General features: G+C 42.5%; 1 protein-coding gene across 11 annotated transcripts in view; it reads right to left on the bottom strand.

Moving 5' to 3' along the window:
* MEGF11 (multiple EGF like domains 11) overlaps positions 1-27,251 on the bottom strand; it is a 377,287-nt gene that overhangs the window by 39,656 nt on the left and 310,380 nt on the right. For all 11 annotated transcript variants that reach the window (XR_004002431.1, XR_004002432.1, XR_004002433.1 and 8 more), the window contains 7 exons: positions 19,174-19,320; positions 15,918-16,052; positions 11,231-11,359; positions 8,373-8,501; positions 7,556-7,684; positions 2,919-3,047; positions 2,571-2,804 (listed from right to left, as the gene is read on the bottom strand). Coding sequence is in view for 8 of the 11 variants with exons in the window: in XM_030578784.1 (XP_030434644.1) it covers positions 2,571-2,804; positions 2,919-3,047; positions 7,556-7,684; positions 8,373-8,501; positions 11,231-11,359; positions 15,918-16,052; positions 19,174-19,320 (1,032 nt within the window). In the remaining 3 variants the exon portion in view is untranslated. The remainder of the gene's footprint in view (positions 1-2,570; positions 2,805-2,918; positions 3,048-7,555; positions 7,685-8,372; positions 8,502-11,230; positions 11,360-15,917; positions 16,053-19,173; positions 19,321-27,251) is intronic.

Here is a 27,251-nt window from a genome sequence, read left to right as displayed (position 1 = left end):
TAACAATTCTATTGTCAAAAAATCATACAAGGAAAAATTCAAAAATACTCAAACCCAGACCCAAACCTGACACCCTCCCCCCAGCTCTAGCTTCCCCCAGACAGGATGAGATGGACTTGTAAGAACTAAAATATTTATTATCCAGTGTCCCTCTAGGGAAGCCTAGACAATGAAGCCGAGCCCCAGTATCTGCTCCTTGGAACAACAAGGAGCTGGCACGTCTGCCTGTAACTGGGCCACCCTGGAACAGGGCACGACTGTCTCGTAAAAGGATTTATTTTCTATCCTTGCACCAGGCCCCGAAGGCGTCCCAGATGCTGCAGCATGTGGAAGATGTAGAACTCATATATTTGTGCAGCAGCCTGGAAGTCACCCATCCCCATGGCCCTTTCCCTCTGCATGTGCAGCTGCTTAAGAGCTAGGCCAACAGGTACAAGTGACGAGGGCATAATGAGTCCTGGGATGGAAAGTTACAAGTCGGGGGGGGAGGGGAGGAATGGAGAATGTGCTGTAAAGAAATTCAGCAGTCTGCGAAAGCAAGGTCTGGGCTGCCACAATCTTAACGGCTCTGTCTACGTGCCATGGGCAGAGGAGTTGTCTGTTAGGTGTAACTTGCAGGGGTGAGAGAGGCAGTGTTCACTCCCAGCACTAGCAGATCTTTTGACTTGATGAAGAACGTCCGACTGGGAGGCCATCAGGTTTAACTGAGAAGTTCTTCATTTGCAGCAAATCGAAGAGGAAAGGAAACGGGTGCAATTCTCACTTTCGTGTCTGGCCGGGCCAGCTCTGCCCAGCAATTTAAAACTACAGCAATATTCCTCTATTTTCCAATGTGCTTCTTGCACATACTTGGTGCCATTAATTATAAAACCAAAAAAATATATTAAGTTGATTAAACCTTCTAAAGAAATAAAAACCAACCTGAAAGAAAATGAATGTCTGAGAAGATCAGAACGTTCCTCTCCACTTATGAAGTCAAAGCCAGCCAACCCTCCCCTAACTATTCATCATCCGCCCTGTTGCAACACTTCTCTTATTGGGGGTTCACAGCTTGGCTCTTCCAATCCTGTTGAAGTGGCAAACTGCATGCCAAGCTGTGCTGGTCTCTGGCCTGATGGTCAGAGGAGCCCTCTTTGGCAACTGTCCCACACTACAGTCTACCCAAATAGGCAGCTCCATCAGAGAGATACATACATTGTGACTAAAATCCAACAAGAGAGATAGGCAGAGGGGATCCAAGGACTATTGTCGGCGGATTTTATCTTGTAGCTACCAGGTGAGGAAGGCTAGGCGGACCAGAGTAGAGCTCAGATTGAGTGGATGAGAAGCCAAAGTCTGAAATGTTGCATATCATGTCATCTCATCTTCGGGGGTTAGTCTGGATGACCCTTGTGGTCAACTTGTAACCCTGTGGTTCTAGGATAGCCAAGCATGCACATGCCATCAGAACTGAAGTCTTGATACCTTTGTAGAACCCAGCACCTGAACACATCCAAGTTGTGAATGAGGCTGACCAACTCTGACTTTGCTGGACACGGACGGCCCCCTTCCATATCCTTAATAGTCCACAAACTGGCAGCAATTCACACTCAAAAGAATTCCTTTCACACGGGGCATGATTTCTCCATGTCACCATGGGGGCTACTGCAAGTCAGACACAGCAATGAGTAGCAGGACCCCGAGGGCAATGCAGAACTGGTGAAAACACACATGCTAGATCTATCTCCACCAGTTCCTGAAGCCTCTGTTCACCTCAGGAGCAGGAGCTCCAGTCTCTCAGCCATTTAAGGGACAAACCACAGCTAGAGGGCTAATGCTTATAGGGAGCTCCCTACAGGGGGCAGGATACAACCTTCCAGCAAAGAACTCACCATGGAGCATCCTACTCTATATGAGTGAAGGAAGAACCGAGAGGGGGAAAAGGTCAGTAAAGAAAAGGTAAATTTCTCCAAAACCTAGCCAAGCCATCAAGAAGAGCTTCCTCCAACTACTGGAGATAAAGAAAACAAATAAGCAGAATTGCCCAGTTATTAACGCTTCCTTTAGACCACCACAAGAGCTGGGTTTTTCTCTCACACATCTTCATCAACTGGTAAGAGGATGGCAGACAGGGGCTACCGAGAAGAAGGTGACACTATCTTCTCTCCCAAAACAGAAGATGCCACTGTCAGATAAAATCCCACAATTAACACAGTCGTCCTGTTCCCCACTTTAATAACCTGGATCCTGCAGCTCCTCCCAGGGGAAACTCCTACTGACTTCAATGGGGAATGCAGTCCGTGTAAGGGCTGCAGGACTGGGCCCTATATACTAAACACTGCACACATCATGCCATGGTCCCAGGCAGTATACTGTAGTTATTTTTTCGTATGCTACCTAGCTGATATCAAGCTGTGTGTTAGGTGTGCCCCCCAATCCCTTAGTGAGCGTAAAAGCTCACAGCATTTGGAGGAAGAATATAGGTACAATTATTCCTGAAGCAAAGTGCTACATATTGTACACAACAAACTCATTTTTTCCAACTGAGAATAATGTGAATCCCCATTTGATTAACATAAAAAGACCCTTACCAGAAAGTGAGTAATCTGTATTAGTCATCCTCATGGCTGGAGTGTAAGATACACTTGGCATGTCATGCCCCTTCTCCTTCTGTTTCCGTCGATACCACACAAACAGTGCCAGCAAAACCATAATAATTAGAAGGAGAATAATAATTCCAATGATTGCTCCCACTGAGTGCCTCTCTGATCCGAGAGCGGGGCTAATTTTAGTATAGGGATTTAATTCTTCCATCATAAGAGCCGCTGTTAAAAATAATTCATAACACATTATAAATTGAATAGCACAGGTCATATTTCAAGGTTTATATTTTAAGAAAAGTGCTTTTTTTTTTCTTAAAGCACAGAATTTCATCATACCTTGATCGCACCTGATTCCTTTGAAGCCTGGACTACAGTAGCATGTACCAGTGACGTGATCACATGTAGCATTATTCATGCATTCGCATAGCTGTTTGCAACCATAACCAAATGATCCAGGTGGGCACTCTGTAAGGATTGGAGAGAATCTTATTAGTTTTATCAAGGAAGGGGGAAATCTGAGCTTGACATCAATGGGGCCAGGATTTCACCCACAGCATTCATCTCAATCTTTTAATCCAGGAGGTAAATATTCTATATTATTGTTCCCTTGTACAACCCTACCAGTCTGTATCCACCATTGTCTCCTGTCTTGTAAGCTCTTTGGGGTAGGGTCTGTCTTTTTGTTCTGTGTTTGTGCAGTGCCTAGCACACTGGGGTCCTGGTCCATGACTAGGACTCTTAGGGGCTATGGCAACACAAACAAACAACAATAATAGCCTGGTGTGCTAGTTAGTGGGTTTTAATTTTACTTCTGGAATAGTTTGATAGACTTTATGGGGATGAAATCGATAAGGTTTTACAGAAATGAAAAGATCTCCCTAACAATTGCATTAAGTGCCTACAGGTCCATTCTACGGAATTTCATAAGAGGTTTAAAAATTCTAGATGGAGGTTATCATTCTCCATTAAATTCTGTAGAACTTTTCCAGAAGAGTTGCAAATGTGATTTTTAATGTATATTTATAAGAATCCAATAGATTTTTACTAAAAGACCACATACATTCATAATTACCTCCACCAATACCAAAAGAGAGACAGAATAGTGCAGACTGAATTACAAAATTGAGCATCTGAAAGGTTTGGTTTGCTCTGCTTATATGATATTAGACTTCCTGTATTTCTATCACAGACAAAATGATTGAATGTCTAACTGATAAATTTATTCATACAATTACCATGATGGCCTATTACAATAAATCTGTAGGCAGCTTATTATGCTTCTTCAGGCAACATTCAATAACAAATTGAAAGAAAGCCCGTAAACAAGTTCTGGCAACTCCTATTACTTTATATAGAGAAGGCGCGTTACTGACTATATACACAGTTGCTATGTTTCTCTATAATAAATGTTCCTGGTTTTAAGATATGACTTCCTATATTTTACTATGAACAAATGGCACAGCATGATGATACCTTCCCAATGTCAACTTTAGAGAAGTAACTTTTTGTAGCCAAACGTTGATATTAAGTATTGAATATTAGCCAGTATCTGTATAATGATTCATAACACATTTAATAAGTTATACAATTGTTTCTCTCTCCCATTATGCATGCAAATTTCTAGATGAGAAAAATAAAATTGTTCTAACTAGTGCACAGTCTGATATCAACTCAAAGGCTAGGTTTTCAGAATGAGGTACAAAAACGGTATTTGAATTTCAGTTACGGTGTCCGATCTTTGCAGGGTCCCAAGGAAGTTTACTCTTTCGTAAGGATATCAAGAACATTGAGAGTGACTGTAACTAGGTTTCAGGGCACAGGGCAAGCTCCAACTAATGGAGGAGGAGGAAGCCTTCAGTGAAGGCATGTTACCCCATAAATGCCTATTGCATCTTCCTCTGCAGCATCTGGTACTGGCCACCATTGGTGACAGGGTGCTGGATTTAACAGACCACTAGTCTGTTCCAGTATGAAATTTCCTATGTGGTTATGCTCCAACTGCATGCGCAGTTGCAATAAGTGTGCATACAAATGGACAACTAAGATGGCCATGAGCCTCTTGTTCACAATCTCTAACTGAGCAAACTAGTCACACATGTTCTTGCATGCACACACAGACAAACATATTAATGCATCTCACCAATATATACACACATATCTAAAAGGATGAATAAAAGAACACACACTTAGAAGCTTGCAGATATTATTTTCTAGGATTTTATTTGCAATTCTGGCAAAAATGTTACAATATCATCTGAAGCAGAGCTCTGTGCGAGCTCAAAAGCTCGTCTCGCTCACCAACAGAAGCTGGTCCAGATATTGCCTCACCCATCTTGTCTCTACAATATCAGCTAGGCATACACCAGCATGCAAGCAAAGAAATCAATTGGAGTAATGTCATGAGGAAGATGAGCTGGATTTCACCGTATATTTGGAATTCAAATAAGTGTGTGGGAATTCTCTTCTGATTTACTACATCAGACAAGCTGGTAATTATTCAAGTACAACACATGCAGGATCCCCTATCCTACTCTTTGTTGTTAGAAGAAGCTGTTTGGCCCTTGGTATTAAATATGCCGGGAAGCAACTGACGGTAATTACAATCACCAATGCCAGCATCCTTGCAAAGTCATTGAATTCCATTGTTAAACACTCAGTCCTCTAGTTAAATGCACATTCTTCCAAAACTGCCATGCACTTACTTGAGCTACTGGTAAGAGGCTATTGTCCATTGGATCTAGTTTCACCATAACAGCAAAACTTTCCTTAGGTTCACACCAACGAAACACAAGAAATAAAAACAGCAAAACAGAGTGAAAAGAGCCATGGCTCAGTTAATTCCATTCTGACTCAGACTAAGGAGCAAAAATCCCCAAAGTGGGCTACTTGGACCTTGGGTCCGGGCACATGGAAGTAAGTGAGGCAACTTCTCTGCTTGCCACCTCCCTGGGCACGGTGGGGAAGGGAGTGAGCAGAGCCCCCTTGCTCCTTCCCACCCAGACCTCAGTTACTGGGCAGAATAACTGAGCAGTCAATTTCTTGTTGGCAAGAATATATACCGGGAATAAATTACTAATCCATAGAAGCAAGGAGGAAGCAGGGGAGGACTTGTTACTCGGAGGGCTGCCCTTGAGGCACGATGTCACCTGAGGCTGCTCGCACACTACCCCTTGCCCAAGGCTGTGCCTAAAATTCATCTCTAGTCACTAGCTGCTGTAATACCATATTGGTTATGGAGGTCAGAGGGTGACTGTAAGAGTCCTGCTGCCCAAGCTGAGCCTGGTGCATTGTAGCAGTGACATCTGCCGGTGTGGGGCAGTGATAGGGTGGTGCACAGTGAACACCCCTTAGCGGTAGTAAAGAATTCCCCAAAAAGGCAGTGCTGGCAACTCACTAGAGGGAGATTTTCAAAGGCATAAAAGGGCCCTAGGTGCCCAGTTCCCACTGACTTTCAGTGAGAATCAGGGGCCTAACTGCCCTGCACGCCTTTGGAAATTGCCCCCACAGCATCTAAGTCATAGAAGACTGGTGAAAATGCTTTGCTGCAAAGGTGACTGGGTGCTACAGAGGGCGACAGGTGGTACAGAAATCCCTAAGGAAGGAAGGCAGAGAGATAAATAGAAATGTCTCTTTTTGACAGGTCACCTCCTGTTTCTTAAAACTCTTGTGTGTGAATTGGCTGCTTGGGCAGTGAGGCCCTCCTGATGGCTACAGCTCAGGATAGTGTCGAATGGTTCAGAGCCAGCTTTGCCAATCAGGTTTTGTCCTGACATCCCAACACTCCCTGGGATGCAAAGACAGTTATTTGTAAGGCTCACAAATTGGACATTTCTGTTTTAGTGGCTCTTTGCTCCCCTGTGGCTAAGGAGAGCCTGTGTTCTTTGCTTTCCATAGCATGAAATAAGTGGCATGCAAACCACACTACAGTCCATGTAATTCTGAAAGCCAAGAGTTATCTAGGAATGATGCACACATTCCAGAAGTCAATGAGCACATGACCACTGGGTCTGCAATACCTCACATTTGCATGTACAGCTTCCTGACTGCATGTCTAACTAGCTGATTTGCATGCACAACTGTGGCCGCAGCTGTTGCATGGGCTCTTGAAAATCTGTCACATTATTTTGTCAGTGCTAATAGGAGGGCCACAGCAAATGCTCTGGGTACTGAGTGAGATACAGGACTTGTTGGGATTACACCCAAGGAACTCAAGGAGGCAAAAATCATTGAGCACAAATTTGAGATCATGCCTGTAGCTTCTTACTAGGAAGGACTGCCCCACCCCACACCACCCCCACTCCTTTTTCATCCAGCTCTCCCAGTTTTACATTGAATTCGATATACTGTTCCACAGTCCCACAAACAGGCTGAAATGCCTCAAAGGACCAAGTGCAGTATCAGTTTAATATCTGATAGACCTGCCTCCGGGAACCGACTCTATCCCTGACTGTCATGAGGACGTATTCCATGAATTCACAGGTCTCTTCCATCTCTGTTAACCCTCCATGACTTACGAGTATTTTAATTTTAAAAAGCATTATATTTGGAAACATCAGATTATTCCATATTTTGCTACTTAGCCAGCATTTTGTCAAGAAAAAGCATGATTTTACTAACTGCCCAGTGTCAAGTTAGAACTCCAAGACAGATAAAGCTCCAGGAAGCCTAGCGCTGTTAGAACCCAAAGGCAGAGATGCTCCATGAAGCCTGTCATTCTGTATTGATTTCTATTTGGGAGACAAACCTGTGTTCCATTCCTTTAAACCTGACAAACTACAGTAGAAAACAAAGAGAAGGTTAGTGATCAGCCTGAATATTTCCCAGTTTTTCAAAGAAATTCAGGGAATATGTTCATTATAGCAAACCTCTTTCAAGCTGAATTGCGAGCAGTACCAAGTCTATAATTTCCACCAAGGTTCTAAAGGGAAAAACATCTCAGGAGAAATGGAAAATGAAGAAATGTTGCTGCTTACTTTGCTCACACTGTTTGCCCGTAAATCCCGTTCTGCATGTGCATTGCCCAGTGATGTGGTCACAATCTGCTCCGTTCTGACACTGACAAACATTGGCGCAATTTCTTCCATAAAAGGCAGCTGGGCAACCTGTCAAAAATCAGAACAAGGAAAGAATCAGAAATACACAAACAAACTTAGTAGCATTAAAAATACAAAGTGTTTTAAGGTCTACATATTTTTAATAATATTTTTTGTTAATCTAAATGCAGAGAGGAACCTCCAGTCCATGTTCTTGGACAGTGTTTTCCCGCATCTTTCAGAATTGCCTCTTTAGTGATTCAAAGGAAAACCTGACCATCTGTATTAACTGTACTTTTAAAGAGTAAAAGAAGATGGTTACAGAGGGAAATTATCTTAAAAGCTACAGATCAATCAGTTATTTGCAAATGATGGGAGCTTCTTGCATGCCCTCCAGAATTGCACCTTCTCTAGTACAGGAACCTGCTCAAGGCTTGAAACCTGGCCTTGACAGGTTGAGAAGCCTGCTGTATTTTTGTCTGGACTAGGCTCTAGGTATCAGGGCATTTAAAGGCCTGGATCTTACTTACAGCTTGTGAAAATATGAAAATAAGTAACAAAACTATGTGGCTGGTGCCCTTTTATTAGGGACCTTCAATACTGACGGGTCTTTTTTGTGTGTGATAAGATAAAATGATTTGCAGATGCTAGCGTGTGCAATAACACACAGTGTTGTAATGCCCGGAACTGACACAAGGTAGCAGCATATACTCTGGTAGATTCACCGACAGGTGAACAGTGTCCCTAAAAGCCTTACGCTGAGTACAGTAGAGCCCAGTCCAACCAGCGGTACATCTACATTCTCCATCGTAAGGATTGCACATTGCTCCATTGTGGCAGTTGCACGTGTGAAAGCAATCTGGTCCCCAAAAACCAGCTGGACAAGCTACAGAGAGAGAGAGAGAGAGAGAGAGAGAGAGAGTGCAATTAATAACTCAGACTAACAGGTGATTATTACTGATGGTTGTTAAGCGATGACATGCTTGGTGCTGCACAAAGACAGCCTCCTACACACTGCAGAGCTTACTTTCTAATACTGGGATTTCATGACAATAGCAATTAGCTTCAAGCCAAGGAAAACCTTCTTCAAATTTAGGCCCACATCCTGCAACCTGATCCATGCTGGTAGATCTTTACACCCAGTGAAATCAATGGAGCTACATAGTGGTACACTGGTCCATCAGTCAGGTCAATTTGTAGGTTCAAGGTTTTTGATCCACATGTGCAGGGGCACTGGCCTAGAACTTGGGAGCCACTGGTTCAATCTCCTATTCTGCCATACGCTTCATGTGTGATCAGGGGCAAGTAGCTTAGTTTCTCTATGCCTCAGTTTCCTATCTGTGCTGGGGATAACAGCACTGCCCTACCTCACAGGTGTGTTCTGAGGAGAAACACATTAAAGTTGTGAGGTGCTAGAGTGGTCTGCTAAATCCAGGGTTGTGAGTTCAATCCTTGAGGGGGTCACTTAGGGATGTGGGGCAAAATCAGTTCTTGGTCCTGCTTGTGAAGGCAGGGGGCTGGACTCGATGACCTTTCGGGGTCCCTTCCAGTTCTATGAGATAGCTACATCTCCATGATCCAGACAGCATATTGCTCTAAATATTCTATTCAATCTTATTGCTTCAGTGGCTTTGTCTGCAGAGTCAATTTGGATAGAGTTTTAAGATACGGAAGTAATTTAATTTCCCCCCTCATATTCTGGAATTCCTGCATAATACAACACAGCTATTTACAGTTCACATTTAATTTGCAATCAAGTACTAAAACTACTGACTTAGTTTGTACTACAGAGCAGTACTGAAATGTTGTAAAAAAGTAAAGAACATGAAGGGTAAATTCAAATCCATAACATCCGACTGTGTATGTTGATGAGGATTTTTTTTTTAGATAAATTAAGGTCTTCAAGTATACTCATGCTTTTTCAAAAGTTAGCATGTTAAGCCTCCTCCTGTGACTGCAGTAAGTCACAAAGTTATTAGTACCAGATAAAAAGATCCAACCAGTTAATAGCCTTTCAGCATAACACCTGTATTTTTGCTGCTTTTCAAAGAAAAAACAAGACACTTCCCATTGATTCACACTGAAGATATGAATTTATAAGGCAAGAAATAGTTCACAGGCAACCTGTGGTGAACATTTCCATGCCGCCTGATATGGGAGTGGATGCGAGTTCTCCCTCTTTCCGTGTTGTGGGCACTCAGTTTGTGAGAGAAGGACACAACCGCTGTGTTAGGGTCTGTGGAGTTAGCCATGCTGCCACATATGTTGTACACAAATCTCTGCGCACTAGCCAGCCCATGAAATTCCACTGGCAGCAGCTTGGAAGGTAAATAACTGGGTTCTGGTGTATGATAGACTTACTTAAGTGGATGGCCAGGATATACAGGAAAGATGACTTAAACCGCAGAAAAGATCACTGAATTCACAAGGTGCAAGTTAGGGGAGGATCTGGTGCAAGGCATTCATACTAGAATCCAGCAGAAATGCCCATCTGGCTACTTTGCCTTTGTGAGAGGAGACTTGCACACTTCTCCAGCTGCTTTAGAACTGGCTTTGGGATCCAGGAGCCACAACCGTCTCCTTTGCGGCTTCACCTCTCAGCCGCCCCAAGTAACTCTCAGTGTTTGGGAGGTCTGATCCCATTTCTTTGTGGAAGAGTTTACCTATTGACTTCAATGATTGCAGTAGACAGCCCTAGAATGACACCAGCTAGAATACAGAGTTCATTTTGGTAACTTTCACATTTTCTAACCCTGAAGAAATCAACAGGTCCCACTCAGAAAGCAAAAAAAACATTTTTTTTCAAGGTTAAACAGAGGTAACAGTCATGTTCCAATTACACAGTAAAATATAATGAACAATCCATGGAGTTTACAGCCTTTTTTATTTTTCTGAGTGACAGCAATATTCTGCTGTGGAAGACACACAATAATAGCAAAATTACAGCCATCTGTTTTTATCCGATTCATACTTTATCACCCGAAGTTTAATATATTTTATTCTGAATGCTGTCTAATATCCTAGTTGAATCCTGAATATGAAGTAACATTTCGGAATGGTAGGATATTGCTTCCCACTGTGATCTGTCTTCAATTAAGGAATATGTTCAGGAAATGACACTTTGGGATCAGCAAATGTCAATCTTCTACCTGGGCAATTTTCAGCGAGAAGTCACACATCCCTCCAAAACCACATTGCCTTTTACAATTAAATTACATTTAATAGGAATATATCATCTTCTGAATTTCTCAAGGGTGTGGGCCTGGTATCTGAAAACATCTATTGGCTAATAATTTCTCATGTAATAGGTGAAAGAAAGTGATTAAAAATGGAATTCAACTAGAAATTAAAAGGGAGCATGGATCTTTCTTTACTGAGAAGAGCCTGTGACCTTGCTATATAATCATAGGAGCTAGTAACGATCCATGCAAATTCCAATGCAGAAGCTAATTCAAGCCAAAGCTAACAGATTAATTAAAAGAAATAAGCTATAAAGAGAATAAAGCACTGGCTGCTAGAACACTTCAGGGATTTCCCTGGAAATATCATTTTTGTCCTTAACTTTAGCACATTTAAAACTCAGATAAAATATGTAAAAACCAAAATTTTGCTTACTCTGAGAGCAGTCTTTCCCTATCCATCCCGGAAAACATTGACAAGTTCCATCAATAGGATTACATGTGCCGTTGTTGGTACATTGACAGACCTCAGCACAGTTCTTCCCATACCGTCCACTGGCACACACTGTAGAAATATAAGACACAAGTGTTGGGAAATAATATGACTTAATGGCTAGCGATTACTGGTTACAAGTAATAATGACATTCACCTGTCCTAGAAAGGGTGTAAGTCAAACAGGGACAACTCTTACTCCAAAAAACACAACAGCAAAACCCAAACTAAAACAAAAAAATCCTAAAAGGAAGAAGCTAACCAAGTCCATTTTGGTTGGCAACATTCTGGGTATAAAACACCTTCTTGTAACATTGGCACCTCAAAACCCATATTTTTTGATTGAAAAGGTGGTTACCAGTAACACTCAAGATTACAATAACTGAAAGGAATTAAAGGGAGCGGGCAGACCAATCAGTTGTAGGCACTGCAGCACCAGAAAAACAAATGGAAGGGAATTCAGAGATATAATTGAGGGGGCAGAAGGGACTGATTTAAGGACTCGGCCAAATGATGCCTACAGAGGGAAGGAAACGCCAAAGAAGGGATGGAACTGTTAAGGTGGCTCAAGGGATTATAACCAGACATACATCTGTCAAGGACAATCTCGGTATACTTGGTCCTGCTTTAGCATGTGAGGACCTCTTGAGGTCCTTTCTAGCCCTACATTTATTTGATTCTACAATGATTGGGATTAAATTTAGGAAAGGAACAATTTACACTGAATATCAGGAAAAAAATGTCCCAATGGTGGGATCTCCTAGCACAATAGTCTCAAGAAGGCTAGATTTATTCACGTTGAGATCCACACATGTGGACTGAATATAGCTGAAAGCTACACTAAGGAGCTAACTGCATCTGCCCTGCATGCTACTGCAAGCTTTCTGTGAATAAATCTTTGGAACACAGAAGAACAATACTGCACATCTTTCGGCAGAGAGCTGGAAGTTATTGACACATCAATTATCTGTGCTCTGCCTGCCTGGCCCAAGAATAGGAGTCTCGTTAATGTGATGCATAGTACGAGGAATCGAAAACATTTCTTTTTAACCTGGCACTGATGTCTTAGGTGGAAAGATACACAACCTGAATACCTGAAGTCATTAATGCATAGGGTGTAAGTTTCTCATATTGGGATGCACAGCAGCATACAAACCAGCAGGGAGTTTGCCTATAGTATACAATCCCCCTTCACAAGATCACTAGCCGTACAACTAAGCGTATACGTGTGAAGAAACGTAAAATTATTTTCATGATATAAGAGACTGATGTGACAACAACACTGCATTAAATCCTGCAAATCTTAACATGACATGAGGAGGGAGTTATGGAACTTGTGCTTCTAAATCCTTCAGGCACTTTTGAAAATCTCCCCCGAGCTTCCCAACTCTCAGCAAAGTCAATGGGAGTTGGGACCCTCAGCATCTTGCAGAATCAGGCCCTAGGAGGATAACGGAAAGGCATGACAAGCCAACAAGGCCTGAATATTTACACCATGTAAGCCTGGAAAAAAACAAGGAAGCACAAGTGCTACTGCTGAAAATTCATGCTTCTCTCCGTCAGCATCTATCTAGTGATCTACAAGCGCAGCCATCACTATAAGCTAAGTTTTACCATTATGATAAAATCATAAAAAATAATCATATTTATCAATGGATCACAACAAAAGTCTTAGATATGCCTGTCTGTGCTTTATTAAAAGAGGTTTTCCACAAATTAAAACAAACCAAAACTATTCCCAGAGGTTCACCAAGCGCAGTTTACTCAAAAGATGGGAAAAAAAGCTATGTCTGATTTTTCTCTGCAGTGTAGGCAAAGAAATATAAAAATGAATAGATAGGTATGTCTTTAACCTCCTGCAAAATTATAGAAAATCTTTAACATTAAAACTGATGGAAAGCTTTGCTCAATATTTGTCTTATTGTGCACAATGAATGAACTGTTGGGTTCTTTTTGGCTGCGCTCCCTGACAAAAACAGATGTCTGTTCAAAACAAGATAAAACACACAGTCCATCTCTGTGAAGAATGTAACAAACAGAACTGGACTTCTATCCTTGTAAATAATAGTGATGTCAAAAAAGGCACTTCTCTGAATTATTCAACTATTTTACCATTTCAACTATTCTCGCTTCCTTATATGCATTCACTGCAGACGACCTCAATCTATTCTGAATGTGAATCCGTCGCAGATTGAAATCCTGAGCTGTGATTCATTGCTCAGTATACCATCCTCTACCCTTACTACCACAGAAACCTAAGCATGGTGAAGAGGACAATAGCATATAGTCTAGCTACAGACTTATCTCCAAGAAGGATAAAGCTGACTTTCAAATTATGTACTAAACAGAATAGTCCTCTAAATGAAAAGAGATAAAACTACATAGAACAAAGAAGAAGAAAAAAAGTTAGAAAAACCAGCAAGCTGCAGAAAGAACTAAAAGGCTCTGTCAACCTGTCTGTCCCATTATTCCATCCCATGCTCTATTCACAGTACTTCAATTCAATATTTTTATTGCATCTTTAAGATGGAAATAGATAGCATCACTTCAATGAGAACTGGATTTTTTTTAAATTAAATAACAGTTCTCAAAAAGCTTACTTAAAAATGTAGCTGATTTACTCTGCAATTTGGAACACTAATGCCTGAGAATAGATTTGTGATACTAATTCTGACACTGACACAGGAAACAGGCTACACATCACACAGGTGAAACTTCCGGTTACGAGAGATGGAGGCTAGCGGTGGGATTGTGTGAGCATCTGCTTGTCTTTGCTCCAGCTCGGAGATTGGTACAATGTACTAAAGGATGTTAACACAGAAAGAGCAGAAGAACTATTCTGCTAACATGGTTGCTTTCCTTAGACTTGGAAACCTGGTTACACTCTAATATGAGGACTCTCCTTTCAAGTGGTGAACACCAAACAAACATTTATTATTAGCTTCAAGATATTTTTAAACACAGCTCTGAAATAAGGACTACTAGTACCTCTATATGCAAGTATTGTGTGGGAGAACAACCCTGATTGTGATGTTAATTAGTTATAAAAGCTCTGAAGTGGGACTAAGAGTCCCACTGAGATGTCAGGTGTGTTCTGGCAGCCGTAATGTATCATCAATCCAATTTGCTACATGATTATGAAAAATATTTATAAAAACAGCTGCTCAGTTGCTTGCTGCTTAGAATTCTAAGTAAAACTGTGTCAATACATGGAATTTCTGATGTTACAGAGTGTACTGTAGGTATGTGCTACCATGAAAAAATGTCCTGATAGCTAGAAAAAGGTCAATGCAGAGTGATAATATGAAGCACAATCTTTGTTTCACATTATTTTTAAAAGAAAAGCGTTAACTAGCATTCTTCTCTTTAGAAATATAAAGTTACATGATAACTCATTAGGACAAACTGCAACACAATTTGATTTTAATTAGGACATTAATATTTTAAAGTGATTCTGCTGGATAGATCAACATTTCAAAGTAAACCCAGAAGTACTCAACATTTAAACAAAAATAAAACAGTTTTATTAGCCAGATAATTAGCCCAGTTCTACACTTCAAAATTTGGCTAACTTTTCACATAAAATGGACAAATTGACTGAAGTATGTTTATTCTAATACATCAATTGGTATACTGGTTAACTGAATATAAAGCATAGGGAAAAGAAAACATACAGTTATATTTAACCTGTGTTTAATGATTTTGCATAAGTACTGTTTGTAATTTGTAACTCACTGAAAAACAGGTAATTAAAAAGTATCAGTTCAATTTTTTTTTACAAGGCCTGCAACTTAACCAGAGCAGTAGTCATTAAGAGTAATCTCTATCAAATCTATCTGTAGAAAATACTCGTAGAAGCAGGCAATAAATCAGGTCCTGCACAACATGGCAGTGACTTTGCAGGTGGTGTAGGATACAACTAAAAAATTGAGGCCAACATTTTCAAACATAGGTGCCTAAATTAGACAGCTAAATAAGAGTGGCTGGATTTGTAAAGGTGCTCAGAAGTCGACTTTAATGGGAAATGTGGTCACTCTGCAATTCTGAAAAATCAAGCCACTAATTTAAGTGCCCCTGGAACAAATTTCCTGCCTCCTTTCCTTGTGTTCAGTAATACCTGATTTCAATGCCACCATTCACGGAGCAAGGTGCTGTTCACTGCCAAGACGAGTTGCATGAATTATCTGGCCCTCTATTTAGGTTTAAGTACCCAAGTTTCAGCATGTTGGCCTTTATATTTATATTAACTGATGTGAGCCTTTTATGTTTAAAAAATGTACTAGAAAGTGTCATCATACCTTTAGAATACACTAGAATTAACAGAAGGAAAATGAAATGGTAGAACAGTAGATTTATTTACAAAAACTGTCACATTTTATATGCGCTTAAATACTGAGCTGCAGAACTGTTTTATTTATGCATGTCAGAGTACAACATATTTACAAAAAGATGACTAAGTACTCATTTGCATTTCACCTGTGAAGTAAAACAGTTTCTTGTGATCTAAACTGCTGAGACTAAAGAACAAAGCAGATAACTTAAAAACGGTCTGCAAGAGTTCTTGCTGCAAAGAGTCCCTTGCACATAAATGTAGGAAAAAGTAGGCATGAGAGTATCTTGGGATCGGTACCTTGGTTGCAGAGTGAGCCAAAGAATCCAGGCAAACAATCACAACGTCCAGTAACATGGTGACAAGGCCCGCTGTTGTGCACACACGGGGGACATGCTTGACTGCAATGATGCCCATAAAAGCCAGGTGAACAAACTAAAGCAAGAACAAGATCAGGTAGTCACTGGAGTTCAAAGGTCTTCTCATAGACTTTAAGATCAGAACCTTCTCCCTTAATCAGTTTTATAAGGGCTCTCGGCCTGTGCCACAAGCTAAGGCAAACAGCCTCATTTAGTTTCTAAAAATATCAGATAAAATATATTAGAAATTGCTTTCAGTTACTTATACCCCCCACAATAAGTGCCTGATTTCTAAACAAATTAGATGCAGAACACACGAGCAACTGGGCATCTAATTTGTGCAGTGGCAGCACCCAACAAAGGTAACTGAGAGTAAAAGGGTAATTATGGTAGCGACTTGCAAGATTGCCCCATTTGCATGGGCAATCACAACAGATGCTTATATCAATTAGTCCAGACATTGTACGCTTAACTTGTTTAAAACTTAAAAAACACTGTAGGATTTGTACACAAATGAATAAAAACAGAATTAGGGCTAAGTGCCTTTTCTAAACCTGCATTATTGTTCTTAAGCACGCAGTGTACGGAAAATCCTGCAACAAGCAGACACTCTCTGAGTGTAAACTGCAGGAAGAAAAATGCAAAAAATTACATCATGTGTTTCCCCTTTTTTACTCATGAGATTCCCCACTGGCTCAGTTTTATAGCCAAATGATGACTTCTCTGCCAGCTCATAAATTCACTGTGGGATCGAGGTCCTTATGTTACTACAGATTTCACAGTTGAGACCTAGCTGATAATTCTGTTGATGAGACCATACCCATAAAGCAATCCAAATCCCCCTCCCAGATGGTTCTGGAGGGCTAACAACTATCCAATCTTTTTGTCAGTGAAGTTATTCTGAATACACACCGAAAGCAAACCAGCTGAGTACAAAGGTACCACTTTTGTAAAATTGCCCTTTAGTCCTGGATTCCATCCCTAACTCTGAATTTCCTGAAGGGGAAGGGGAAGGATTCTGAGAACATGCTTAGAGAGGCCAAACCCTGCTGCAGCTTCAGAGCTGTATTCTTTAGGGGCTCTCTGCACACCAGAGCCCCGGGAACTGTAGGGCCAGCGTGGGAGAGAGCTGGATCCTCTAGCCATTCCACCACAGAAGGGGGTTTCAGAGGCTTGGGAGCTACTGCATGAACAGCCACGGACTCCCTCTGCGACTTAGGGAAGAATTCCTCTTTCGTCAAGTACGCAGTGGATCTTGCCAGGGCACAGCCTCATTACTGGAGCTGTGCTCTGGGGACAGGAGCTGCCCCTTATGGCCTCCATGCCTTCAGCTGATAAAACTAAGCTATTTTTCAGCTCAGGAAGGCCAGAAACTATTAACTTCCTTTGCTTTTGCACTCTTAGGGCTTCAAACTTGTAATAAAATTTCCTGCTCAATTCCCTGAAGTTTTGAGTGCCACGTGTCAGCCTTGGAGAGGAGTTCTACAGCGGCACAGATATGCTGAAGCACCCGGAAAGAGGGGTTTTTAATGAAAATGTTTATAGGCCATTAACTACAGCAGTGACAGAGGTCACCACTATAAGGGCTTTAAATAAAAACTGGCAGCTACAAGTTATTTTTAGAGATGAGTGTGTGCTGGTTGCCAGGGTCGGTTTTAGCAAGTGCGGGGCCCAATTCGAACAGTTTCAATGGGGCCCCGGCAAGGATGACTCTCTCTCTCTCTCTCTAAAAAAAAGAAAAAAAAGGAAAAAAACATGTGGGGCTTGTACTCACGGGGCGGTGCTCCCAGTCTTCGGCGGTGGGTCCTTCACTCGCTCCAGGTCTTCGGTGGCATTGAAGACCCGCCGCCAAAGTGCCGCTGAAGACCCAGAGCAAGCGAAGGACTCATCGCTTAAGTGTCGCTGAAGACCTGGAGTGCTGCCAGGTGAGTAAAAATTGAAAAGGTGCCTCTAGCCAGGGAAGAGATTCTCACTTGGCGTAGGGCCTTCTTAGGCGCAGGGCCCGATTACGGGGAATTGGTGGAATTGGCCTAAAGCCGGCCCTGCCGGTGGCAAGTGTTGCCTGTAAAAGTCAGAAGAGGCATGTGATTTGGGGTTGGACAGTGGGTGTGAAGGGGTACCGCAGCAAAAGAGATTAATAAAGGTGAATCCATTTCTCTTTAGATAGCAAGAAAGTGGTGTCTGGCCTCCACAGAAATATGCAGAGCTACTAAGTGTCAAGTATGGGGTACAGGGGAAGAGAAATGGTTTTCTAGATATGGCAAATGAGAAGATTTTATCTCCTTGGCACATTTTAATATGCAGCAGGAGACTGCAGCTATTCCAGGTTGGTATCCAGCCTGTGTGCTTCTTTTTCCAGAGTGCAGGATCCTGAAACTAACTTGTGGCAACATCATGTCAATGCCAATTATTTTGATAGCCAATGACTAGCCACTCTTCAGTATATAACAAGCCCAATCTGACTTCCATTGATCATTGTGCTGGACGGAAGATGATCTCTACTTCCAGAGTCTGTTACATTTGTTCACTGGACCTCATGTGACACTCCAGCACAATAATAAAAATAAGCATAAAAAGTTTCTCCCTCTCTCCCATTTCTGCTTGTGCACAGCCTGTGCTCTTTCACTGAATCCCAAAATAGAGCATCCTACAGTTACCCTGGCACAACTTTTAATTCCTTTTTGCCTCAAACCTTCCTGAGTTCTGTACCCACAGAGGATGCATCTTTCCAGCAATAAATGTCCCCTTCCTAATCGTTATGGAATGCCGGATAAAGCATTGTAAAGCAGTACCTGCCTCCCCCCCACCCAACTGACTATGTCAGTGAGGCTCTTCGGAAGGACAATGGGGGACTGGCTATTGCTGGTGGGCAGTGCATTCAGTTCTGCCTACATCTAAACAATTTATTAAACAATAATATTGGGCCCGGTGGATTCTCTTTTTATTCTCTAGACACGCTTATGGAGTCAAAATAATGCAACATCTGATATTCTCTTGAGAACTCTGCCCTCCAGGAACTGAATTACCATGCTACAATCATTTTTGTGGTCTGGGCAGTCCCTAATGGGTGAATGGGTACATGAGGCAGGAGCACACTGGTATGAGATCTCTTCCCCTTACTACCACAGGCCTTTTCTGGGCCTCTCTTTCTTTGCTTCGCTTCAGAAGCACCTCGCCCACCGCAGAAATGGTCTTACTTCTCTGGCACATGGGTCCTCTATATCCTGGCGCACACTCGCAAGTCCCATCCTCCGGCGAGCAGGATCCCCCGTTCTCACAGTTACAAGAGATGGAGCAGTTTGGTCCCCAGCGGCCCTGTGCGCATACATTATCACAATGGACGCCTACAGAATGCAAATGGATACATTAGCTTTCAGCACGGCTCATTCAGTTCGCTGATAAAACAGATGCTTGGGTAGGCTCTTAACTTACAGGGCATTAGAACAAGCAAGGGAGCCTGGTTAGAAAATAACTATTCTCCTACCTGCCTGATAGATTGAAGGTTCAAAATGCACAACAGTGAATCCTGCAGGATTGAGCCCTGTGGGTATGTCGACCCCGACAGCTGGAGCAAGCCGCCCACCCCAGCTAGGCAGATTCATACCAGCAGAGCTTGAGCAAGATCACTACAAATAGCAGCGTGGACGTGGCAGCCTGGGCTCTCTAGAGAGCCGGAGTTGCAACTCAAGACATAACATGCGTCCGTCCACACTGATATTTTTAGCATGCTAGTTTGAGGTCCGCTAAGGCAAGTCTGTCTGGCCAGGCTGGAGCCTCACTCCCAGCCGCAGTGTAGACATACCTTCGTCATCTTCGGTGGGATCAAGGACTAACAAATTTTAAAGATCATCAAGTATCACAAATAATAGGTCTTGAAATAAAAAGAGTCAGTTGAAATCTGGTCACAAAACCATTGCGGTGAAATAAAAGATTGAAAAAGAAAAACAAATCATAGTGCCATGAAAATACTTTAGTTCTCAAATTCCCCACTGTACTTAGATTCAATTATATCCAGTATATTTGTCATTTTCTGTCCTAAACCGCTGTATAGTGTCTGTGTTATTGCACCATTGCCATATTTCACCCCAGAGCTTGCTGTGTTTTCAACAGAGGGTCTGTATGTTAATACATTAAAGTCCTGATCCTGCAAGCAACGATATGTGGGCAGGAGTCTGTCGGCACACCATCTGACATGTAAACAAGCGGAGACTGGCAATCGCAAATTCAGCCTCAAATTATTCCCATGGCAATTGTTTGACATTTATTCTTATGACAATCGAAGCTTCAAAGGTGCAGAAAAACCCTGCCAGGGGACTTAAAAGCTTTCTTTAGTATTGTTTTCACTTGTGATATTTAAATACAATCTTGTGCTGTGTCTCTGTAGAAACCTGAATCAAACTAACTAAGGACTTGACCCTGCAAACCCTTATCCACATGAGGAGCCTTTACTCATGCGAGTAGGCCCACTGAGAACAACTAAGACCCGTTACTGAGATCAGCAGAACTACCTCCATGATTAAATGCTCCTCAGGCGAACAAAAGGTTGCTAGATCAGGGCTGAGACGTAAAGAGCTGCCAGCAGTAGAAAGTGGTATTAGCTTTGGCACATTGTAGATATTGATATAAAAAATATCTATTGGCTTAAAAATTCTCCTAACAGCATTACCACACTAGGTGCTTTACAACTGCTGCACCAAGATTTGATGGTGTACACGTGCCCCAGCTACTTTTTCAACATGAAGAAGTTCTTTATCATCCATGCACATGTTCCTGCTGCATAATGGGATAAATGCAGACAAAGATGCTGAAAGATCCAGCCTCAGCCAGAGGCTGGATTAATGCACTACTAAGGATAAATACAATTCCAAGTAATTTCCTATACCTCTGATATCTTCATCTGGATGCTACAGGTAATGGACTGCATTTGTGAAGCTGTAATCTGTACCGTCACCAAATGTTGAGGATTATTAAATCAGCTAAAAGTCATTATAAACACACTTAACAGTGCAGTTTCAAGTTCATTTTATAACTCTCTGAAGCAAATACTCTCTGGGAAATATCACAGATCCAATGTTTCCTGTTTCTGAAGATTAATCACGATTATGATGAACCTTCCTTGAAAATCTTAACAAAGGTTGGCAGGGGTGGAAAGTTAAAAGTTCAGTTTAAAATGGGGTTTCTAAGAATAGATACTCAGAACTTTATTTAAAGAGCCACAACCAAGGCTGTACAATTTAAAAAAACAAAACAAATTAAGATACAAGAATACCCATAGTAAAAACTTCCCCTCTTCATGTTTCAATACACAAACCCAAACAAAAAGGGTTCAATATAAAGACAAGGGACTAGAAGAACAGGGGAATTTATATGAGCTAAATAATACAAGGGAAACCTGCAGTCATAACAAAAATATCTCTGAAATAAAAGAAATCTTTTGGCTTGTTTAAGAGAGAGAGAGAGAAAGAGAGGAGTAAGTATATAATGTATTATAAATATTTCAATAAAATAAGGTACATTTTATATTTACACACTATACATGCTTATTATTTGTACTTTTAAATGCCTCCATTTGAGATCCCAGAATTAAACCCAAGACATACATTTAGAAGGATGGGTGCCCTTTCCTCCTGACTGCAGTATTAAAAATACAATTCCTCTCCTGCGGAAGGGCTATTTATAAACAGAGACAATTAAGCAGCATTTTTTCTGGTCTCTTTTCCCAAAGTTTGAGAAAGAATGACATTGACTCCTCTCCTTTAAAAATAGCTGAATTAGAATGCCATAGATGTTCTTTGCAGCAGAAAAGACTCTGCCTAACTAATGAATAATGAGGGATGTCTTCTCCTTCCTATCTGAGGCAATGAGTCATTGTGAGGCTGATTGTTCTAACAAAATGTAGAAGGGGGAAAAAAAACAGCCTTTGTATAAGACGAATTCCACACATTACACCTCTTATTTATTAATATTCAAAAGACCATTGAAAAGATTCTGCAATACATTTTTACAGAACCCCCTTTGCATTATTTCTAAAGTAATTCTTCTGGATGACTTCTCTTTTGGAGGCACAAAAATAATACCCACCTCGCACTGCAAGTAAAAACAAGCAGTTAAATTTGAACTTGGGCATGTGCATTGTATGGAATTTTGCTGAAGAAGCACCTTAGTTTACATTTCCCTAATTTGACAATATAGTAAGGTTGAGTATATCACGCCCAGCTACTTTACAATCAGAGTTACTGGAGCATGAAGCTTCCTTAATGTAAAACTTTAATCTTTACTTAGAAATTTGCAGATGAACATTTTTGATAAGCAATTAGTGTTCAATATGTAATTCCTAGAAATATAAAAAAAATGCTGAATTCCACACATTTCAGCATTTCAACTTGCAACCAAAGGTTCGTGATTTATGAACAAATGCCTCATTTCACATGTGTTATGCACAAATTAGGAAGACAACTACCATAAGAATATATTCTCAAAGCTGCAGGAGGCAATTCCACTCATAAACCCAATTTCCTGAATGCTAAGAAATGACTTACTGCACAAGGTTCTTGTTGCAATTGCTGATGTGAGAATAAAATCACGCTTCCCTGGTAGCGCACCAAGAGCTCCTCAAACAATGATTTGGGGATATATAGTGAGTGAAATTCATGATCACTTACATAAAAAGTCAGAGTCATCAGCTGTATGTGAGCAAAAGACATAGGAGCTGGGGGCCAATGCAAGATTCTTGATCCCAGACCTTAAGCCAACTTGCAAAATGGAGTATTGGCCACTGCCCCCTCTATGCCATTGAGGTATAGGAGTGTTTAGGTCATTGGATCTGCATAGTCAATGATCCCAATGCCTGTTGCCCAGGGGCGGCTCTAGACATTTCGCCACCCCAAGCACGGCAGCATGCCGCAGGGGGTGATCTGCCAGTCGCCAGTCCCGCGGCTCCGGTGGACCTCCCGCAGGTGTGCCTGCGGAGGGTCCGCTGGTTCTGCAGCTCCACCAAAGCCGTGGGACCAGTGAACCCTTCGCAGGCAAGCCTGTGGGAGGTCCACCGGAGCCATGGGACCAGCGGACCATCCACAGGCATGCCGCGGAAGGCTGTCTGCCTGCTGCCCTCCCGGCGACCGGCAGAGTGCCCTTCACGGCATGCTGCCCCAAGCACGCGCCTGGAGCAGCCCCTGCTGTTGCCATGATTGCATTTGAGCAGGCTGATTGTATCTGCGGTCTTGTATGGTCGCTCTGCTAGTAGGGAGGGATAGCTCAGTGGTTTGAGCATTGGCCTGCTAAACCCAGAATTGTGAGTTCAATCCTTGAGGGGGCCATTTAGGGATCTGGGGCAAAAATCTGTCTGGAGATTGGTCCTGCTCTGAGCAGGGGATTGGACTACATGACCTCCTGAGGTCCCTTCCAACTCTGATATTCAAACACATATACCACATGGCTTGAGTGGTACAGAGAGCCTTGCATAATCATTTACACCCAATAAACAAACCTTTCTCAACAGACATGGATGGAACCAAATGGGTGAAATGCAGATTTTTAATTATTATTTTAAAAGGGCAGAATTTATTATTAGCATAAAAGGCAAGCTTGACTGCCCTCATATCAAGCAGCCCCAGGGTGGTTATGTGATACACAGTCTCTGTCCAGGGTTCTGGCAGGGCACCTTCATTATGACTGGCAGAACACCTGCTGATCTGCTTTTCATCAGTGTTTGGCCCATCTTGAGCCCAGGCATGGGTGAGATGGGGAACATACTCCTTAGGCCACACAATGAGATAATCTCACTCTCTGCAATTGTGAGAATTTGAACAAAAAGCGAACGGCTAGTGCCTTTAACCACGGCACTAATTCTGCATTAACCCTCTGGTGCCAATGCTTCCTCTGGGAAAGGAACATACACTGAAAAGCTGGGATTTGTGCTCATGAAAATGAAAAAATAGTTACGCACTTTCTCATTAAAATGGTTACTCACCTTCTCGTAACTGCTGTTCTTCGAGATGTGCCGCTTATTATCCATTGCAATTAGGTGTGCGTGCCACTTGCACATTTGTCAGCAAGTTTTTCTCCTAGCAGCAGCAGTCGGGTTGGCTGTGGTGCCCCCTGGAGTGGTGCCTTCATGGCAGTGAATATATGACCCTGCCGATCTGGCGCCTCCTCAGTTACTTCTTGCTGGCAACTCCAACAGAGAGGAGGCGGGGGGATAATGAGCAACACATCTCAACGAACAACAGTTACAAGAAGATAAGTAACCACTTCTTTCTTCTTTGAGTAGTTGCTCCTATCGATTCTAAATAGGTGACTCCTTACCTACCCGGTGGGGTCGGAGTTATGGAATCGCTGACCGGAGCACCACTCTGCCGAACGCTGCAATTGTCTCTGGTGTGCTGGGTAATGGTGTAATGAGAGGTGAACATATGAACCAACGACAAAGTTGCCACTCTGCGGATTTCGTGAATTGGGACCTGGGCTAGGAACACCGCTGTGGAGGCCTGTGCCCTTGTGGAAGGCACCACTAGTGCCTGGGTCAACCATGGGGTCCTCAGGCTCAACCACCTCCACCGCCTGCAACTCCATATTGCAGGTGATCCTGTGTAGCCAGTCCCGATGAGCCCTGCTATTGATGGGGGGCGGCGATCCAGAGGCAAAAGATCCTGTTACTGCTTCATCAAGTGACTAAGTCGACGAAGCCAGAGGCGGCACCATGTCCTCCTGGCCTTCCTGCTGCCTGTTGTTGTCCCGATCAGCCCCATGGCTCTCGGTGTCAACCGCAGTCTCAGTGCCGGGCGCAGGTGCAGAAGCTGGATTCCACAGAGTGCTATGAGCCAACATGGTCTCGGAACCCCAAGGAGAAGGATGGTTTCTGGCTGGTGGGGGCACGTGTCCCTCGGAGGCCACCGACTGCAGGCCCCTGGAGAAAGAGCCCTGGGCCTGGTGGTAGGCCCACAAAGTCCAAAAGGGCCATTGTGCCAGCGGCTGCCACAGCACCATACTAGCGTACTGCCTGTGACTGTGCCTGTCCAAATGGTACCGGCTGTGCCTCGAATAGCAGGAGTCAGCCTCTGAGTCAGATGACCTGGACCCAGATGTCCACAGTGGTGCCAAGCGGTACTGCACCAGGGAGCAGTGCTGCTCATCTGGTGCCAGAGACCGGTGTCTTGGTGCTTGTGAATGGTGCCGTGAGGTTGGTACCGGGGACCCTCACTCCAGATTGCTCATGCTCAGTGGTTGTATCTTTCGCTCTTAAAGAAGCCTACTATTGTTTTTCTAACTTGCCTCCAGAAGAACAAAGAGGGGAGAAAAAGTGGGCACAATAAAAGAGAGCCAGTGTCCTGTTTTGGGCCAATCTATCCACTTGACATTAGCTTCTGCAGCAGGATTCATGTACTGCACAGAGTAATTATTTTCTGGGGATGATAAATTATAGGAAGTGGGTTTAACCATATAGCTATTGATGTACAACTGTAATTATTTCTCTGAATAAGGTCTTCAACTTTTTCTCAATAATCACAATCCAAAGACAGATGTAACGTGAATTAGCAATGACAGGCGTGATTTCCATAGACATTTTGGATCTAACACAAACATTTCACTCTCTTCCACCTGTCTCTCAGTATGATATGATGTCATAATAATCTCTTATCCTTGGCATTTAAATTGTTTTGGAAAGAACTGCTTTCCTATGAACAAACAGGCATCAAATTTCTGCAGGAAATACAGTGGAGGCCTGAAGTTTGGTGTTTCACGCCTGACTTTCTGGGTTGTCAGCTGACTTCATCTCCAGCAGTAAAATTCTTACTGGCAGTTTGTGGATACACTTTGAAACCATAATAATATCCACTTAAAAAAATTGGTAGATGTCTTAATGACCACAGGCTGAAAGACTGCTTTAGACATGTATTTATTTGCTGACTTAGGGCCAGATAGTGCCTTGTGTGGCTTTAGCTCCAGTGGGAAATATGCCTTCACAAGACACAGTCCTGCCTTTACTACATGGGGCAACCTGCTTGCTGCACCATGCTTAGGAAGCAGCCATATGGCCCAATAGCTGGCACCCAGTTTCACACCAGGGAGCTGTCTTGAGCACTCAGGCACCCAAATACCCAGTCTAAGGCCTCACCCCATGAAGTCCACTGAACTGGAACTCTACTAATGACTTCAGTGGGCTTTGAAACAGGCCCTTAGGCCCAGATCTTTAAAGGGATCTAGGCGTTTCTCCACTCAGTGTTGCAACACCCAACTGATTTAGAAGGCTCCTAAATCAGCTGGATGTTGCAAGGCTGAGTGGATCAACATCCACATACATTTAAAAATCTGGGCCTTAGTGTCTAGGTGCCAGTGTTTGCCCTTAACAGTAGAACCAGGCACGTAAGCAAAGGTGCTCAAGTCTGCTCAATAGCTTGGCATGTGAAGTTCTGCAATGACTGATTTTTTGCCATCCCCTTGTCTTCAGTGGGACAGCAAAAGGAAGTCAGAGTGAAGTTAGTCCAATGTGTTTAACTTATAAGGAGATGCCATCAAGATCAGAACAGAAAAGGGCTTCACCAAAATCTGGGAATGCTAATTTTCTGATACATAACAATCAAAGCAAATGTCTCAGATCATCTGTAATAATCTCCTTATCCTTCCCTCCTCTCCTCCCATTGTTCATTTAATACGGCTATACTCTTATCTTATCTATAACATCTGCTTCAATCTGTTTTGTATTACAGACTAGATCGGCATGCTTTGCTATGTACCGAATATGTTGCTGCTTCAGTCTGCATTAGGTAAAGGAAAATTCAATAAGAACATTAGACAGAGCTGCGTCTGATTAGCGCTGTACCATCCATTCAGAAGGGATTATGGTAGCACATAAACAGGATGGCGTAAAGAATTCTTGATGCTTTCCTTTTCCCCCACATCTCTCTGTTTATTCCAGTTTCTAGACTTGCCTTGGGTTACTGACTCAGATCCAATCAGAAACACCAGAGTAAAATTCCCAAGGACAAAATCGTTCAGCTACTGGAACGCCGGAGAACCAGAAAATTCTGTTTGTGAAGAGCAGGACATAGAAATAAATAAAATGGGATCTCCCTTAAAGGGAAAGGAAAACACTAGTAATTGATAACCACTGTGAAGTCTGCAGAGTAGAAGCGATTTTTGTTTTTACACAGTGAAATTATTCTACAGAGGAAACAGCCGTCACGTTCTTTGTATCTTCAGCATGCCATTCCAGCCAAGAAGCCATCCTAAGCACTAAGTTGTGGGACCGATTCTCATGCTGGTGAGCATTTACTCA

The sequence above is a fragment of the Gopherus evgoodei genome, chromosome 10 (genome assembly GCF_007399415.2).
Source record: "Gopherus evgoodei ecotype Sinaloan lineage chromosome 10, rGopEvg1_v1.p, whole genome shotgun sequence".
Classification (NCBI taxonomy): domain Eukaryota; kingdom Metazoa; phylum Chordata; order Testudines; family Testudinidae; genus Gopherus; species Gopherus evgoodei.
The sequence above is the reverse complement of the archived record's forward strand: the minus strand, read 5'-3'. Positions and strand labels throughout refer to the sequence as shown.